Source organism: Aristolochia californica, unplaced genomic scaffold (genome assembly GCF_029961685.1).
Source record: "Aristolochia californica isolate CCGP_79_NKW_82.1479 unplaced genomic scaffold, dmAriCali1.0.hap1 SCAF_11, whole genome shotgun sequence".
Lineage (NCBI taxonomy): Eukaryota > Viridiplantae > Streptophyta > Magnoliopsida > Piperales > Aristolochiaceae > Aristolochia > Aristolochia californica.
Genome location: NW_027181782.1, coordinates 5,826,769 through 5,846,505, shown reverse-complemented (window position 1 = coordinate 5,846,505; position 19,737 = coordinate 5,826,769). Strand labels below are relative to the sequence as shown.

Here is a 19,737-nt window from a genome sequence, read left to right as displayed (position 1 = left end):
TCGGCAAAACTATTTTGAACTTTTGACTACGAATATAAAACTTAGAAATTGGGTTCTTGGTCAAGAGACCACAACATCTAGCACTAAAGAGATCACTACAGTAATCTAGGCTTAATGTTCCAGACTAATCTAAAATCTACACCCACATATTTTGCCAAGGGGATATGGTAATTTCCAATTCGAGCGCATTTTTCCAAAAGCCAATTTCAAGTTTTATTAAATTTAATTTTAAAATTAAAAACTTGTAATAATTGCCTCCAAGATAGACCCAAGTTTTTCCATTGAAAAGTCTCTTACGAATTTTAAATTGCCACTGTTATAAAACATCCCCTGCTATCGACCAAAAACTATGGAAACTCAGACAAACAGTATTATTTTACACCAACTATTATCAGTACATCCAATACGAAGAAAAAGATAAATCATTTCTGTCACAATATGGTACAGTCAGAAAATATACTCTGGTATTTCGAGGGGGAACCGTGCAACTCGTACATCAAATGGTCCACCTTTAGGATCTATCAACCTACAGCAACGGCCAGTGTGAGAAAGATAAATCCATTTAACAGTTTGAAAAGAGTTTGCTTGAATCAGATTATTGTTCTGCTACAAATACGATTGTCTATGTAAAAAAATGGAGAGGGGGGGCGGGGACATGACAAAGGTTTGTAGTTCTTATACCCTTTAGCAGACTCAGATATGGTACAGTTTTGAACTAATTACGCACAAATTCAAAGGAAAATAATCACACTCCAGGGGCATTGTTGCCGTTAAAACCCTCACACGAACAAGGTAGCCAAAACAGATCTCACCATATGGCACATTACAATGATAATAATCACCAGTTAGATAAACCTAAAAAGAAAAGAAGGTTTTAACGTTTCAAGAGGTCAAGATGATTATGAACAAATCAAGATTAGTCATACAATGAGCTTTGCTACTTGGAGAATAACAAACTAAAACGAAAGCTGACTCAATGGATGATTTTTTATTTTATTTTTTGCCTGTCATGTTTATCTCCTATACTTCACACAAGCAAGTACTTTGTAAAAGAATGGATTCAAACTTTCTTGTTATGGGTTTTAGCTTTCACTGCAGCTATACAAATCATTATGTTTTTTGTACGATGGGAAATAGAAGTGAGAAGGCAGGCATGGAGAAGACTAAAAACCATCTCAAGAAAAGTTTACAAAGGATTTGAGTAGGCTAGGATACTTTCTAGGGCTAGAAATTGCACAAAGATTTGAAGGGATAGTTTCTTTCTCAAAGAAAGTATATCACGGATTTATTGCTGAAAACAGGTTTGTTGGGAGCTAAGCTTGCAGAAACTCCTATAGATGTCGGTGAAGATATGCCATGGTGTGGACAGCCTGAAGCTAGAAAATAAGACAGAATATAGAAAATTGTAAGGAAATTACTGTATGCTATTTTTATTTTTTTAAATGACAGCCCAGACAGCTTTTTGTATGCTATTGTAACAAGCCCAGACAGCTCTTTTGCTGTTGCAGTGGTTAGCCAGTTCATGGAAGTAGGATTATAGTGCATATTCTAAAGTATCTTGAGAGAGCTCCAAGTAGAGGCTTGAACTATGCAACATAAAAACATCTTAGACCTTTTTTTTTTCTTTTTGAATGGTGATTAACATGCATACACCCCTTTATCCCTTTGTGAAACTTGATTCCAAGACCTCATACTAGAAACCCCCCATGTACTAAGCCGTAGGCCCAAGTCATTTCGTTGTTGGATGTATAGATCTAAAAAGGTTCTGATCAAGGCCAAGGGGCAAAGCCTCAAAGCTCAAAAATCCAAAGGCTTCAACATCTTGACATTGTTGGATATTCAGATGTAGAGTACACAAGTTCTAAGCTTGATAGGAAGTGCACTTGCGGATAGTCCACCTTTGTTAGTGGAAATCATATTACATTGAAAAGAAAGAAAGAAACTGTAATAGTTAGATCAGGCGTAAAAGTAAGTACCATGACATACTACATGTACGTTTATGCGGGTGAAGACACTAGTAAGTACCATGACATACTACATGTAAGTTGATGCGGGTGAAGACACTAGAGGCTGAATTTCGTTTCGTTTAGGAGAAGCCTATAGAGATGTTCCGTAATACTTAAATGGCTAGTAATCCTGCTTTCCACGAGTGGACTAAACATATAGAAGCGGACTACCATTTCATCAAATATGCTATTATGTTTGGAAAGATCGTAACTCCTCGTGCGAGATCATCTAAGACACCCATGGAAAATATTTGATGTTGTAGAAAAAGTCGGAAATGCAAGATATCTATGCTCCAACTTGATGGAAAATTGAGAGATGTGAAGGTTCGGGTTCAAGGTTCTTTTTTTTATAAGCCTATTACTATAGGTTGCCACAAGTATAAGGGTAGAAAAGTCATTATGTTTTAAGTTATTGAATTGTAGTTATTAGATGAAGGGTATTAAGGCCCTGTTACTGAAATGATTGTAATTAGAGGAGAGGGATCAATGTTTTATACCTTAATCTTATGAATTTGAAAAGCATGAGAGCTGGGCTCACTCTCCCAAAATCTTATTTTTTTCACTTATTTTCAGATCTGTCTTTTGAATGTGAATCATAGCAACTTGGGAAGCATAATAGAATACCCTTTCCACCTAGTACCAATCATAAAGTTCCAAGTATCTTTGAAGAGGTTCATTCTAATGGATAGGGTGCATGTCTAACCTAGTGTCTTTGGTTATAGGTATCTGTGTCCTTTACTAATGGGTGTATCTCCTACGGGAGAAAACAGAAACGTTTGATGTATTCCTTCATTTTTATGATGAAATAAAGAACCGTCTGTACTTCATTTCATGTTTCCAGATCTGGCAATGGGCTTGAATTTATCATAAATTTGATTTATTTTGTGACTCCAATATTATTTTGCATACAAAATCTTGTCACTACACTCCACAATAAAATAGGGTAGCAGAATGGAAGAATCTCCATTTGCTAAAAGTAGCCAGAACCATGCTTTTCCAAATGCAGGTTCCTAAATCGTACTAGGACGGTGCTGCCTTTACTGCTTGCTTCTTAATGAATCGCATCCCTTCATCTGTATTAGGAGGAAAAGTTCCCATGAGTATGCTTAAGCCCATGAGTCCATTATTTGATATATATCCTCGTGTTCTTGGGGTTGTTTGCTCAGTTCATGTGTTTGGTAGTCCTATGGATAATCCTTCTTCTTAGTCAGTAAAATGTGTTTACCTAGATATTTCTGTCATCCGCAGGGATACAACTGTTATGCTCCTCTCACTAGGAAAAATATATGTCATGGCAGATGTAACATTCTCCAAAGATGTTTTATATGTTTCTTCATCTACTACAGTTGACTCTGATCAGTCTTCCTTGGAATCTAGTTTTGCCGCTTCTTGTGGATGATGTACCAACACAAGTTTCATTAAGTTGCAAAAGAAACTGATCAGTTTTTCTTAGGATCTAGTTTGCCATTTCTTGTGGATGATGTACCAACACAAGTTTCATTAAGTTGCAAAAGAAACTGATCAGTTTTTCTTAGGATCTAGTTTTGCCACTTCTTGTGGATGATGTACCAACACAAGTTTCATTAAGTTGCAAAAGAAACCATTATAGGTGTATCAATATAGAAAAGACAAGGCTGTCATTTCTGACAAGTCATCGCCAGATGATTGTGTCACAGCTGATTACTATCCCTTTTCTTCATCCTTACAAATCTCTTCTCTAATAGAGGCTCGTGTAAGTGAGTGGTTTGGACCTGTCCATTCCACTCTGCAAAAGGACTCGATCATGCACCAAACACCCCATGTCTCGGCATGATACTTTTGATTTCTTGTCTTCATTCAAGTCCTTTGCCTTGTTATTGTCATCTTTTCCTATCCCAAGTACAGTTTGCAAGCTACCTTAAATTATCTATTGTGCAAAAATCTATGGATGAGGAGACAAATGCCTTGGTCCATTGGGGAAAAAGGCCATGATAGGTGCACTTTGTGTAGTCCCCCACTCCAAGCCACAATTGTTGGGTGTTGCTAGATCTAAACCCATAAATATCATGCAGACAGGACAAAAGAACGTTACAAGATAGCAAAAAGAGGTATATAAGAAACCACTTCTTGGGGATGTTTCTTAGGAGGAGAGTGAGAAGGTATGTAAGTTGAATAAAACTACTTATTGTTTAAAACAAAGTCCTAGGGCATGGTTTGATCAAATCAATAGAGCTATGATGTCTTTTGATTTTTCGTTTGATCAAATCAATAGAGCTATGATGTCTTTTGATTTTTCGTTTGATCAAATCAATAGAGCTGTGATGTCTTTTGATTTATCGAGAAGTTATTATAATCATTCTTATTTTGCTCTCCATTGGCCTTTAGAATTTTAACATTGGTGGTATATTTAGATGATATAGTGTTGTCAAACAATGATGTTAAGAGAACTAAGGAAGTCAAGGAATACCTCAAGAGACAATTTTAGATAAAAAATTTAAATGTTTTCTGGGTATTGACATTGCTAGAGGCAAGGGTGGTGTGGTATGTCTCCAAGGAAATATGTAACAAGTAAGTTATATGAGTATGGACAATTGAGGGTAAACCATTTGAGACACCCATGGAAATGAACTCAAATCTCCATGAAGATGAATGTCCTGAGTTAGTTAACAAATTGATTTATGCTACAAAACGCGATCTTAGCATATCCTTGCAGTTGATGTTGTGAGTAAGGGTGGCACCAAGCCAAACCAGCTCGCAAACCATTCAAGCCAGCTTGAAAAAAACTAGGCTCAGTTCAGGTTTCACTTGAGCTCAGCTCAAGCTCAAACTTGAAATAAGGCTCGTTAAGTATAACAAGCTAAACTTGAGATTTTCCAAACTCAGCTTGTTAGCTCGTGAGCCGGCTCGTTAACATAGATTTTTTTACGAAAATACCCTTTACTTTGATTACTCTTGTATATTCCCTCTTTAGTTAGTTTATAGTTGCTCTTATTTACCTCAAACCTCAAAGACGATAGATTATTCAACCCTTTTGGGTCCCTTAACATCTAATGTTGTTGTCTGCCAATGGAATAAACACTATAGATAAAGGTGTTTGCTCTTTTTTTTAGGTCTATTAAGCTAGTTATTATATATTAGTATGCTCTATTGCAAAGTCTTGGACTCTTCTGTGATAGCTTGCAGTTCAATGGTACTAAGTTCATCACAATATTCGTTTTATTTATTTTTGTAATTTTTTTGTTTTTATAGTTTGAAATTTATGTTGAGCTCAAACCCGGCTAAAACTTAATTTTAAACTCATTTACAATTTTTGAGCTCGAGTTCGAGTTCAATTTAAGGTTTGACGCTAAGCTTGAGCTCGAGCTCGAGCTTGAAGTTTTAACGTCAAGCCAAGCTCAAACCTACACAAGTCCGAGCTTGGCTCGACTTCATGCCACCCCTAGTTGAAAGCCAAATCATGGAGAATCATTACAAGATTCATCTTGAGACAACCAAAAGATTTTGAAATACTTGAAAGGAGCAACTACAGAAGGATTACTGAATAAGCCACATGCACATTTGGAGATTATTGGTTACTAGACGTAGACTATGCAAGGTCAAAGTTAGATAAGAAGTCCATGACTAGGTATTGTGTTTTTGTAAAAGGAAGTGAAAAATAAAATGTAGTGGCACAATCTAGTGTCGAAGCAAAATATAGCGATATAGCTCATACTATTAGTGAGTACATGTGATAAAGTCAAGGTTAAAGGAGTTTTGGTTGATGGTGAATGCACATTTGGAGATCGTGAGTCATCTAGACAGAGACTATGTAGGGTCAAAATTGGATGGGAAGTCTACAACTAGGTATTGTGTTTATGTAGGAAAAAATATTGTATGCTAGAGAAGTAAGAAACAGAATGTGGTGACACAATGTAATGCCCAAGGAAAATATCGTGCTATTACTCATACTGATACAAAGCTCATGGAGATAAAATAAGCATTAAAGAAGTTTGGGCCAATGGCCAATGATTCTATGATTTTGAAATGTGACAACCAAGCTACATTTTTTGCAAGTAGCCCAACTTTCAATGAGAAGACAAAACATATAAAAGTTGATGGCCACTTTGTTCATGATATTGCAATGAGTAGGACAATTATTACTTCGTATGTGAAAATCCGGTAACCAGATAGTAATGTCTTTACAATTTTGTGACAAGATGGTATTTTTTTTTTATACATATGTCCTCCAACTAAGGCAGAAAGTTAAGGTTATTTTAGTCATTTCTTACTCATGTATTTGTGTTATTATATCCCTCTTAGTTAAAATTATGTCTTAGATAGGCAGAATCTGTAATTTGTCTTTTATTACACTCTATTATGAGCTGTACAAGTCAAGTGATGAAGGGTATTCTGGTCATTGTATGTAAATATCACTTTAGTAATTTAACAGCAAGGTTTTTAAGGGTCGCCTTTCACCCCTAATGAGCTGCCACAGCTTTCTCCATACTTTTGTCTCCTTTCTTTCATTCCTTTGTCTAACTTCTCAATTCTCTCATTTAGAAACCCAGTCGGATGAACATCATTGCTAATGCTTCGAGTCCAAAGGCCACACTCGCACCACCCAAGATGGGAAGTGTTGCCTCACTGTCCCAAGTAAGAAGTGTACTTCCAAACCTGTTTCAAGAGGGACTTGAGTATGATTCGCTTGCCAAAAAGCTAGGGTAAAAGGCAGTCTCTTAGACATGTCTACATATCAAGCTTGGCAACCCGAAGGAATTGTAGCACAAATGCCAAAACATTCGATTGGGGTGGGTAGGACCATTGCATTGCTAAAGAACATTTAATCTTGTTGAGGGTGATGTAGATGAGTAGTCTTGAGGGTAAAAAAGGTGGAGCATTTGAAGTTGATAGGCATACTTAGACACGGCAAGTGCTTCTGATTAGAGGGGATAAATTGATTATACACGACTTTCACCTTGTTTCTTTTCTCTGAAGTAATCTCCTTTTAACCTCTTCTCAATTTGATTTTGGTTCACCTATTTCTCTTTCTTCCTAATTACAAATCACATGATTAATAGTACATAATTAGTAAAAAGGCCAAATGAACGGAAAGGGGAGAAAATTAATAAAAACTTCAATTTCAGAGTCAATAAAGCTAACAATGACGGTAAGGGATTACCTGCCAGGAACGAATGTGAAAGCACCTTCAATTGAGCCTGGAGAAGATGGCATTCTCGCACAGCTTTCATAGACAAACTCATCACCATCAGGATGCAAAAGGGGGTACTGCAGCAATAACAAAGAAAAATTCAGCTTTGTAATAACAAAACCTAGTGAGAGGCATTATGACAGCTTGAAAAAATGATCTATACAATCAAACCATGAGACAACAACCAATACTAAAAATTATGCACCCACCAGATCTGATGGCATTATAACGATATTCAGTTTCTATCTTAATACCCACTTAGAAGCTGTACTATTAGCTTTCCTTTCACAGAAACTAAATCTTTGTACACAGTCAATATTTCCACTGCCTTTCACCTCCAGTTGCATCTTTCCTAGAAATATAACACCAAATCCTTCTGAAACAAGTTTATCAGTCCAATACTTCTAAAAGGTTTTTTAACTCCAAAGTTTGCAGCACATAAACATGATAGTGGAGGCAAAAATGATATACTTAATACATTGGAAAAAAACATACATTTAATTTTAGAAGGATTCAGATAACTCTGAAGGTACAATCTCAAACTCACCATTCCAATGACAGCTTCATCACTAACATCAGATACAATATTTTCATTGGCACGAATAATCCAGTGCCTCCAAAAAAGCTGGCAAGAGTTGGAATGGATACCATCCAAGACACAACCTTCAGACAGAAGACGCATCCGAATAGAGTACGTAAAATAGTACTTCTCTGTGTCATTTTGTAGATCTGATAATTCTGGAACAAAGCATGCAGAAGCACGAATCTGCATACAACTGAAATGAATTAATAACAGACTGGGAATGGACAACATGATAACAACCCTCTTATAATTGATTAGAAAGTTGTGCAATTGGCGTATTGAAATGTGTTATGATTGAACTCGGTTTCATCCCAAAGTGACTAGCCACTTAGGAGGCCTACTGCTCAATATTATAACCCAATAACACTTCTAATTCTTACCAATGTAATATCAGTTTCACTTAACACTCCCTCTCAGGTCTAGGCTTACACATAATAGGCCTGAGGCAGGGACACAAACTCACAACATACCAACTAGACCTAGACCCAAACAGACATATTGTTCAAATACTATTGATAGGATTGAGCCTGATTTCATCCAAAAATAACTAGCTATTTAGGAGGTCTATTGTTCAAAATTATAACCCAAGAACTCTTCTTAACTCTTACCAATGTGGGATTATCCCCAATGAACAAAATGCTTAGGCCAATTAATTAAGCAACTTCCTTTTTCTTTTTCTTTTTTGGAAATGGTGATTAAAGCAACTTTGACCCAAGTAACATGACACCTATTAGCACAAAATATCTTCCACATGTACACCACAATTGAAGAGAGTGATTAGATGGACCTAAACGAAAAGAGATGATGAACTAGAAGAAGGTAGCAAAAACAAAAATATTTCTAAGATTTAACCGGGATTTAATGAACTGACAAACTAAAGAAGGAAGGCTAGATGAGCATTATGTTTCATGTTAAGGAAGGAGGAAGAAGAGAGAAGAGGGAAAGAGCTTGAATGAAAAAAGGAAGTGGAGAGAGGAATTTGTGTGATACTTCCCCACTAGTCTCCTATCCTCTTTATATTGCTTCAAAATAGATTTCAGATTACAAAAAAGTCCTTCATGTAATGGGCAATTAACTTTACATAGCCTTCTCAATTCTACTAAATCTAGCATGGTCATGCTTCAAGAGACTAAGGTGGCGTCTCTTCCGCTCAGCTTCGTTCATGATATTTGGCCTCTGAGGGAGCCCGATTGGATCTTTGTGGATGTTGTTGGCTCGGCGGGTGGCATCCTTCTCGTTAGGGATACTGGCACCATTGAGGTGATGGATAGCTTTAAGGGAAGCTATGCGTTGGGAGGGAAGCTACCTGACAAGTGCGCAAGTAACATTTGGTGTCTCGTGGGATCTATGGGCCTACTAGATATAGCAAGAGACACCTCTTTTGGGACGACCTCTTGTCGGTCTGCCAGAGATGGTCTGTACCACTTTTGCTCGCTGGTAACTTCAATGTGACCCGATTCTGCCACGAGAAGTCTCCGCCGTCTAGGAGGATCACTACCTCCATGAGGCTCTTTGCTGATTTCATTGGATGATGGGAGCTTGATGAAATTGCTTTGTCTGGGAAGACCTTCACTTGGTCCAACGCTAGGCAACCCCTTGTGCTTTCAAAGCTTGACAGGTTTCTCGCCAGTGAAGATTGGCAGCAGCCATTCCTCACTGCAAATAACCTTATCAGGCATGGTAACACCACTCTCGATCCTCTCTGTCGCTTCTGCAAGATGGAGGCTGGAACTATGAGTCATCTTCTACTCCACAATGGCTTCGCTTGGAAGGTGTGAACTTACATGATTGACAATATGGGTCTCAACTTCTGCATCCCACTTGACCTGAGCACCATGTGTCATTCTCTTCTGGAACCTGTCTTCCCAGCCTGGGCAAGCTTCTCTTAGCTACCTACTTTGCTTTCGTCCCTTGGTGCCTTTGGAAGGAGAGGAACTCCAGACAGTTTGACAGTACTTTCCGCTCTACTATTGAGGTCTCCTACACCGCCACGGGGCTCATCTCTGCATAGATCCACACCTGGAAAGAATTCGCCTGCCCCTATTGTTCCCTGGTCTGCACCAACTGGAAGATTATTGCTCAAATGTACATCCCCTCTGCCGCCCGCTGAGTTGTTGTTTATGAGCCTCCTCCCACTGGTCATTATAAGCTGAATTTTGATGGTAGCGCCTTTGGAAACCCAGCTTTGGCTGGCTTTGGTGGGATATTTTTTATCCGGGCGGCATTGCCATACTCTCTTACTCTGGCCCTCTCGGAATTGTTGACTCAACCAGTACTGAGCTCTGTGGTCACCTTCACTGCGTATTTTGTAGGACCGCTTCAGTGATCCCCTTATTGTGGAGGGAGATTCCAAGGTCGTCATCGGATGGTGCTCCACCTCATCCTTCCCCCCATGGCGCCACTGGCAGATGTTTCTTGATATTTTGGACATCGTATCCACTATTTTTTGTATTTGGTCTCATGTACTTAGATCAACCAATTCAGTTGTTGATTTGTGTGCTAAACTTGCCCCCCTCCCTTCAATCTCTTGTTGTTAGGGGAGGCCTCCCTTGATGTATCTTCCCTTTCTTTGAAATAAAATTATCATCATTTCAAAAAAAAGATTGGTTGCGGTTATATAACAATGTTACAGGCAAAGTGCTTAGCCGGGTTGTCTCTGATCATTGGTCGATCATGGTGGGCACTCACTTCGGCAGCTGGGGGGCCCCGCCATTCAGATTCAACAATGCTTGGATCAGTGACCCCTCATTTGATTCTTCGGTCCAATCCTTTCGGAGGAGAATTGTTGCTATTGGGCCAAGCAGATGGTCCCTCCCAGTGAAGCTCAAGCTTCAAAGCCCCTTTTGCACTCCTGGGTCCTCGAGCGTCAGTCCTCCTGTTCGGTGGAGAAAGCTTTTGCCCTTGCTCAGGTGGCTATCATTGATGCTGACAAGGAGTCTAGAAGCCTGAGCTTTGCTAAATCGGCACAGCGCTATACTCTCAAGGGGAAGCTACAGAACTTTGATCATTGCGATTTAGTACTTTGGAAGCAGCAAGCTTGGTTCAAAAGGCTTTCTGAGGGGGATGCCAATACGAAAAATTTTCAAGCCATTGCCACTACCAAAAGAGAAGTCAATCGTATCACATCACTCTGTGTCAATGGTGAGATTACCTGAGACAGAGCACTTATTTCTAATAATCTAGTGACCTTTTTTGCAAATCTCTAGCAGACAGTTCGCTCCTTTTTTCAACGGGTTAATCTTATGGCTATACCCACTATAGCCGCCAGTCTTATTGAGCTCCCCTTTTCTAGTAAAGAAATTGAGAAAGCTGCTATAGGGCTCCCTCTGGATCGTGCTCCAGGCCTGGATGGATTCAACGGCAAATTCTACCGGCACTGCTGGCCCCTTATTGGTGAAGACATAGCTCACATGGTCCACTCGTTCTACCACTGGGGCATTGCTTTCAAGAGTATAGGGGCTTCATTCATTGCCCTTATTCCTGAAATAGTCGAAGCAAAGCTTCCTTCAGAATTCTGGCCTATCAGTCTTACCACTAGTACCTATAAAATCATTGCGCATCTTCTTGTCAATCGTCTCCGAGCAGTTTTTCCGATTGCTATCCACCAAGGGCAAAGTGCCTTCATCAAAGGGAGGAACATCCTAGATTCTGCCATGGCTTGTCGTGAGCTTCTGCATCATTTCAAGACCTTGAAGCTCCCCATATTTGTTCTCAAGCTAGATTTTGAGAAGGCATTTGATAGAGTCAATTGCAAGCTTCTTGATATTCTTTTGGAAAGAATGGGTTTTGGTGCTAAGTGAAAATTCTGGATTCAAAGTTGCATCTCATCGGCCAATTGCTTCTAAATGGTGCAGTGTGTGGTTTTTTAAAGGCTCTCAGGGCATTCGTCAAGGGGACCCTCTCTCCCCTCTGCTTTTCAATGTGGTGGCGGAATATCTCTCCTCTCTGATTTATTCGGCAAAGGGATTTGGGTGGCTACTCCCCACAACAGATATAGTGGCATTTGATATTCTGATTCTTCAATTTGCAGATGACACCATTTGCTTTGACGTGTACACCATGGATCAGATCAAGAATTTGAGAGTTATTCTTGGTCTATTTGAGTTAGCTTCGGGTCAAAATATAAATTGGAGGAAAACCACTCTCCTAGGATATTATATAAATGGTGCTGAGCTCAGAGATATGGCTGATTTCCTGGGATACTCTCTGGAGAATACGCCAGCTACATATTTGGGTTTCCCCTTCTTTAACTCTCGTCCCACGACTGGGCTTTGGTCCCCCCCTTATCGAGAAATTTGAGAAGCGACTTGCAACTTAGCGGGGCAAGCTCCTATCCATAGCGGGTCGATTCACTCTGTTAAATTCTTGCTTGGCTGGCCTGCCAAATTATCTCCAATCTTTTATTAGGTGTCGAACCGTTGTGTGCTCAAAGATAGATGTTATTCGCCGTCGCTTCCTATGGAGAGGTTCAGAAGACACATTCAAATATCATTTGGTCAGTTAGAAGGAGATTTGTCTGCCTCGGGATAGGGGTAAGTTGGGCATTCGACCTATAAATGATATGAATAATGCCCTCCTGCTTAAGTGGATTTGGAACCTTAATGTCAACCATAGAAATGTGTGGAGAAATATGGTGTGCCACTATCTTCAAATTCCAGGGCATTGGTGGAGAGAGGGAGGTGCTCCCCGCCGTCTATCCCCGATTTGGAAATACGTGTATAAGCTGCTTCTAACCTTCAAGGGTGCGAACTCTTTCTACCTAGGAAATGAGAGGGCTGTTTTATTCTAGGCTGACGAGTGGTGCGGCTCCCACCCCCTCTTTGAGGAATAGGCTGTACGGGATTGCTATGGACCTTTCATGTTGAGTAGCAGAATCTTGGAGTAATCTTTCTTGGAGTCTTCTCTTCCGCTAGAGCTTGAATGATGATGAAGTTGTAGCCTCTTGCGCACTTCTTTCCAGTCTCAGTAGTACCATCCTCAGGGAATGAGTGCCAGATAAGCTGATTTGGAAGCCTAGTATCAGTGGTACATTCACAATCACTTCAACACCTATTCCCACATCAAGAAAGTTGTCCCTAGTCGGCCAAAGCAGAAGGCAAATCTTGCCTGGAGACTTCCAGCGCCTAACAAAGTAAAAAATTTTATTTGGACAGCCATCAAAGAGCAAATCCTCACGGCGGACAATCTTCACAGGAGAGGCTTCACCGCCCCAGATGCTACCTGCCCCCTATGTGGCATTTGTGAGGAATCAGTACAGCATGTTCTTCTGCATTGTGGCTTTCGTGGAGAGTTTGGATGGATGTGTTCCCAAAAATCGGCATTCAGGTGGGCCTCCATCAGGATCTATTTGGCACTTTTCAGATGGTGCTTGGGACTCGCCTCCCTAAAATTGGCAAGACTTTGCTCTATGCTCGCCTTGTTCACATCCCTTGGTGTCTTTAGCTTGAGAGAAATAATCGGAGATTCAATTCCAAGTTCAGCAATCTGGATAGTATAGTCTTTTGCGTTGTGGGTATGGTTTCCAGCTGGTTTCACACAAGGAAGGAATTTGCTCTTCAAGTCGGTGTCTCCCTTCGATGGAATTGGTGTCTTCTGGCCGACATGGCAGGTCCCCAGAGGACTCCGATCATGACTGAGTGGGAGCCGCCCCACAGTAATTGCATTAAGCTGAATTTCGACAGTAATGCTTTGGGATGTCCAGGACCTGCTAGAGCAGGGGGGGGGGGGGGGGGATTGAAGATTTTTCAATGACAGGTCTCAAGGGATGTTGCTAATTGAGGGAGACTCTAAAGTGGTCATAAGCTGGTGCTCTAATTCAGCCTCGCCCCCTAGGCGGCATTGGCCAATTACTTCATCTATTGCAAATATTATATCTTCCATTTCTTGTACTTGGAATCACATTCCCAGGTAAGCCAATTATGTGGCTGATAAGCTAGCTAAATTTAGAAACTCCCAGCAATCTCTCATTGTTTGGGATGGTTCCCCCTCCTTGTAATCTTGCTCTTTTGAGCCTTTTAATATAACTCAATACTATTTCAAAAAAAAAAAAAATGAAGAAAGGTATTTACTACTCCAAAACTGTGCTCCACAACCCCAACAATAGTGCAGAACTTGTTTTGGAAGACTGAATTCTTCCACTCTTCCATAGTTCCACACCTACTGGCTAAATTGTATTTGGTTTTAGTATTTCTGAGTTGTCAATTTTGTAGCTCTTGTGTTTTAGTTTTTGCTTTTGTGTATTGCTGTTTTTATTTTTGTTTCTCTTTGTTCCTCACCTATTCCACTATTCTCTTTTTAAAATTTTCTCATCATCCCTTCACAAAACAAATATATCTCAGATTAGGGTCAGGGAGAGGGTCATTCAGAAGCCCATACTAAAAGGAATTATGGTTTCATTTTTGTTTTTGTGCTTCTTTCCTAAAATGTTATTTCAAGCTTCTTCTAAAAGTTTATCTAAACAAGGAATAGAATTGTGGTTGGCTGCGTTTTATGGAACCATCTGAGCCTTGTGGAAAGAAACAAACACAAGGATATTTGATAATAAATCCCGCTAGGGGAGATGTGGAATGTATGTACAGTACATGCTCACTTTAAAATTCCCTGCCTTTTGAGCCCATGCTAGTGTTCTTTTAAGGACACACTGGAGAGATGAATTGCTTTTGTTGATTCTAGAACTATCTATTAGACACTGCCTCTAGAAGATTGGCTAAAGCTAAATTTTGATGGAAGCTATAGAGGGAATCCAGGACCCTTAAGAGGTGGCAGAGTTTAGCATGTATTTTCTACTTTCTTTGGCGTTTGTGATTTGTTGAAGGCTGAACTGCAAGCATTCGATGGGTTAGAGAATTTTTAGATACCATTTAGATTCCCCTCTTGTTGTTGAGAGACTCTCAGGTGGTTATGGGTCAGCAAGTCAGCCCCTATCTTTTTGGATGCTTCATGATGAAGCAGTGGCTCTTCTGTGACATTCTTCACCTAAACTGGTCCCGTATATTAGAAGTGTGGATGGAGTGGCTGATTCATCAACTAGGATAGGTGTTTCTCTTCACCATCTTATCGAGAGCAACTCTCATGCTATCGACCCAGGCTGGTTGTTTGGTTCTTTTCCAGGGCTAGCTGCAATAATGGGTTCTGATGTCTTTGTGTGAGTTTGTTGTCCTTGCCTGCTTTTTTAGGCTATTCTTTCTATTTTATACTTGTATCTTTTGGATTCTCACTTCCCTAATGAAATTCTCATCATTTCAAAAAAAAACAAGGACCTATAGCAGATTTTGTAGTCAGAAACTTATTCACCTGATAAAACAAAAATCACTTGAAACTTCACTCTTAAGAGTATTTTTTGAAAATCTTTCTACCAAGCCACCAGTGCTACAATGATTTGAGTCCAAAGAAATACCATATAATAAGGATTTTTTTTCTAAATGGTTGAATCAATGAATCTAGCAGATCTTGCACATACAAAATCAGGTAAATGAAACACGAGAGTAGATCTGTTAAATAATGTTGATATAGAAAGCTAGGCAGCTAGATGCTTCCCCACTATGTTGGAGAACGATACAGCATTATGCAGTGAATTACTGCTTACATAACTTAAAGAAATAGCCAGCAAATTATGGCCCACACATTCTTACAGAATTAACCGGTGTGTCTAGACAATCATCCAATGCATTACATTCCCAATTATTTTGAATTTTCCTTAGTTAAGTTTTTGTTTAGAATCTGTTAGTATAGTATCAAGTACAAAGATATGCCGGAAAACTAGCTCATTTCAGTTATTGACAATTGTTGACTATATAAGAAAACAAAAACTGAATCAGAATTGCAATATTAATTCTATGTTGCATGATAACCATTCACCTGGACACCATTCGTTACAGCAGTAGAACACAGTGGGGGAAGTTCAGGAAACAAACTGATACTTCGGATTTCTCCTTCCTTGCGAACTCGAACAACACCACTCTGCAACCGTCTCCCATGTTCCTCAAGCCATAGCAACATGCCATCTGTTTGTTGACAATCTTTCCTCTCATGCACACAGCGAATTAATGTATCGGGTACAGAAGGTAACATCTCACCTTCTGTAGTTAAATTTCCAGTACCGACATACAGTTGCCCATTTGTGCAATTAAGGAAAAAGTACTTTTCCTTGAAAGAGGATATTGCCACTACGATATACTTAGATCCATCTACAAAACCCAGCTGACGTATTAAGTCTTTTGTCTCTGTGAGAATTTGCCTTAGAGGTAATAAGTAAACATTTACTACATAGCTATAAAACCAGTAACCTCCTATAAGACCCAAGGCAGGTGAATCCTCATTTTCAGGAGAAACTGATTCAGGTATGTCCTGACCATCACAAAAACGATATAGAATCCTTGTGGGGATGGGCAGTTTCACCCCTAGAGCATCTTCAATCTCTTCTATCTCAGCTTCTGATGCACCTCTCATCAGAGTACTGGCCGCCTCCGGAAAATTCAAGACCAGCCAACTTTTAAGGACAGTCCAGCATCGCTTGATTCTCTTGACAAGAGACCATGGATACATTCCAAAAGCTTCTTTCCATAGTTTATATGCCTCCTGAAGGAAAGTAGGATCAAAAGACACATGTGAAGGATATCTTCATAAACAATATTAAGGAAGAAGCACCAGAAATCAGCAGAACAAAAAACGATTAAAGGTTGATATAGTGCAGACAAACTGTCAAAGGATGTAAAGAAAACCAAAAAAGTGGGACCAAATCCATAATGAGGAAATCTCTTTCTTCCATTTATCATTCCCCTCAATCCCACCAAATCCCCAACCCCAACCCCATGTACATCCCCACAGTCAAGTCATGTTTATTTAAGAGCTAGGAATAAAATTGGAACTTGTATGGGCAACCTATTTGTTGAGAAACACCAAGAAGTGAATGCAAACTTTTGGAAGTTCATATCAAGGTGCCTACAGTGATTGGAAGGCAAATCTCACCACGGAGTTTACAAATGATAGAACATACCATGAATTTCTGACTCACCAAGACCTGCATTTAGGAGGGGATAAGTAGGTTGAGGGGGGTCAACTTGTCCCTTCTATTTCTTGTGAGACTCCCCCAACACACCCCAAGTCCAGCATCTGAACTCAGGAAAAGCAACCCCACTCAGGAAATTTGACCCAGATTAGCAGGGGCTGAATCCAGTTCGGAGTCCAGGTCACGAATCCATGGATCATATTATAGGTAGAAGTTAACCCCAAATATAGTATGAGGATGTTTTGGTGGCAGTGGTCATTTAATGTTTTTGATCTACATGGCATCTATCACCTACTCTGGACTATGATTTTGGCATTTCAAGTTTCGAAACTTCCATCTATCAAAAGCTTACAGTTTTTTTAGCTTGCTTTTTCTTCATTTCTGACTTCATTCATATCTTGATATAGTAGAATTGGAGAAAACTGTGGAAGAAATCAACCTGAACATGTTAGATAAGACTCAGTTTAGGCTAATCTTACTTTCTTGCACTTACAGATCTCGGTTACTGCTTTAATGAATATACCAACTCAAGTCAGTTCATCGTAATAACAGCCTAAACTTATCATATGAGGAATCTACTCTGATTTGCTCAGTGGATTCCACTTTTATACAGTCTAATACTAATACAACTCCCCTGTCTCGTCTATCCATGCTACCCAGATCTCTCCCTCACTGTAAAATTTGTTTAGTCGCCAATTTCCAAAGCTTAAATCATTCAAAAAGTGTTTTTGTCACGCTATAACCAATTTCTGCTTCAGACAAAATTCCTCCTCTCGAGTGACAGATTCACTTTCCTTAATTTCGAAAAAAAAAAAAAAAACTCCAGCAATCAGCTCATAATCGTACAATTCAATCACAGAAATGCAACCAGAGAAAAGAACCTCAAGGAATGGGAGAAGTAGACACCTTGAAGGAAGATGCAGGGTTACCAAAAGGATCTTCGGGAACAGAAATATCAAGATCATGCAAGCAAAAGTTACGCCATACATCCTCCTCGGAAGCCGAGGACTGAAGCCGCCTATTGACACAGGCAAGAATGGCTGCATTTTTTGCCCCAACTTTCGATAGAATAACATTTAGAACCAAATCTCCCAGTTCTTCTAGCGCCATTCTCTCTGGTTTCGCAGCAGCAGCTCAGCAGGAGCTCCGTCGCCCTTTACATGGAAGACTACCTTGCGCCTGTGAGGGTTTTGTATTTTCTTCGATTTATATTCATATTTTCTCTTCCACTTGGATAATCCACTTTATGGTGGTTGACACGTCGTTCTAATATCAACTCTCACAAGCTGCTACGAGGCGTCTGGAGTAAGTATGCTCTCCGTGAGATCCTCTCGAAGATATACATGGCTACGGTAAAATGGCATAAAATTGTAATTATGTAAGTTGGTGTATATCCTCTAATATCTTTTTCCTTTTGAATCATCTAACCATTGTAAATATTTTTACACAACCATCAATATAACCTTAAGTTATGGAGTAGAGTATTAAAACCTCTTCTTGGCTCAAATTCGTCCATAAACACTTTCTCTTATTCATATAAAGCAAAGAAACAGACTATCATATGAAAAATTGAAAAAATTAGTATTTGTGTAGCACAACATGAGACTTAAATTGAAACCCATAGCTCAATATGTGAAGCAATGTGATGAACACTTCGATCGTATCAACTTAAGCAACGTAATTGCTGAGGAAGATCCACTCAATTCTTGCATAGCAAAGATGAAAGGTTATTTTAGATGAGCATGTGATATTCTATATATGCCTTGTTCAAAATTGACTTCAGATATAGGTAGAGAAAGAAAAAGAGAGATAACATAAATAGTTACGCATATATTTTTATTTTTTAAACATCCTATTTAACACTATATAATTTATTTATGTTGATTATGTTATTTTTCTTTATGTTTATATAGTTTTTTTCGTACAGTATCCATATGTATCTATGACGATTTGTTCTCCATACGGCCTAATATTTTGCATTCCCATGATACTACGAACTATAATTATAACTTACGAGAGACATTTTAGAGCAAAATGTCATTATTAGGAGAGTATAAAAGAATAAAGAAACCTTCATTTTATTTTATTAATTAAAATATTCATTATAATAAAAAACAATATTTTACAAGTAATTGAATGTAAAGAATTAAGAAACCTTTATTTTATTTTATTTATCAAAATATTAATTATAATAAAAAATAAATATTTTACAAGTAATTGAATGTAAAGAATTAAGAAACCTTCATTTTATTTTATTTATCAAAATATTAATTATAATAAAAAATAAATATTTTTCAAGTAATTGAATGTAAAGAATTAAGAAACCTTCATTTTATTTTATTTATCAAAATATTAATTATAATAAAAAATAAATATTTTTCAAGTAATTGAATGTAAAGAATTAAGAAACCTTCATTTTATTTTATTTATCAAAATATTAATTATAATAAAAAATAAATATTTTTCAAGTAATTGAATGTAAAGAATTAAGAAACCTTCATTTTATTTTATTTATCAAAATATTAATTATAATAAAAAATAAATAATTTAAAAGTAATTGAATGTAAATAATTAAGAAACCTTCATTTTATTTTATTGATCAAAATATTAATTATAATAAAAAATAATATTTTAAAAGTAATTGAATGTAAATAATTAAGAAACCTTCATTTTATTTTATTGATCAAAATATTAATTATAATAAAAAATAATATTTTACAAGTAATTGAATGTAAATAATTAAGAAACCTTCATTTTATTTTATTGATCAAAATATTAATTATAATAAAAAATAATATTTTACAAGTAATTGAATGTAAATAATTAAGAAACCTTTATTTTATTTTATTTATCAAAATATTAATTATAATAAAAATAATATTTTACAAGTAATTGAATGTAAATAATTAAGAAACCTTCATTTTATTTTATTTATCAAAATATTAATTATAATAAAAAAAATATTTTACAAGTA

The 19,737-nt window shown here is 38.0% G+C and overlaps 1 protein-coding gene across 3 annotated transcripts; it reads right to left on the bottom strand.

Annotated features, from left to right (window-relative positions):
• Window positions 1–357: 357 nt before the first annotated feature.
• LOC137944324 (F-box protein SKIP16) lies at window positions 358–17,968 on the bottom strand. Of its 3 annotated transcripts, none has more exons than XM_068789975.1 (5): window positions 17,670–17,964; window positions 15,614–16,333; window positions 7,721–7,939; window positions 7,144–7,250; window positions 358–526 (listed from the first exon to the last, which is right to left on the bottom strand). In XM_068789975.1, the coding sequence occupies exons 1-5, from the start codon at window positions 17,871–17,873 to the stop codon at window positions 448–450; spliced, it is 1,329 nt and encodes a 442-aa protein (XP_068646076.1). In that variant the 5' UTR covers window positions 17,874–17,964; the 3' UTR covers window positions 358–447. The 3 variants fall into 3 exon arrangements, with proteins under 3 accessions (XP_068646076.1, XP_068646079.1, XP_068646078.1); XM_068789977.1 differs by lacking the exon at window positions 358–526 and adding an exon at window positions 6,699–7,016 and having other exon boundaries at window positions 17,670–17,968; XM_068789978.1 differs by lacking the exon at window positions 7,721–7,939 and having other exon boundaries at window positions 17,670–17,965.
• Between the last annotated feature and the right edge of the window lie 1,769 nt (window positions 17,969–19,737).

What these genes read in the sequence shown, in the direction of transcription:
- LOC137944324 (XM_068789975.1), bottom strand. Translation starts at nt 17,873, where the DNA reads ATGGCGCTAGAAGAACTGGGAGATTTGGTTCTAAATGTTATTCTATCG. An exon ending in CTGTAACGAATGGTGTCCAG is followed by an intron (nt 7,940 to 15,613) that starts GTGAATGGTTAT and finishes AGTTGTATGCAG; the next exon opens with ATTCGTGCTTCTGCATGCTT. An exon ending in TTCACATTCGTTCCTGGCAG is followed by an intron (nt 527 to 7,143) that starts GTAATCCCTTAC and finishes CCGTTGCTGTAG; the next exon opens with GTTGATAGATCCTAAAGGTG.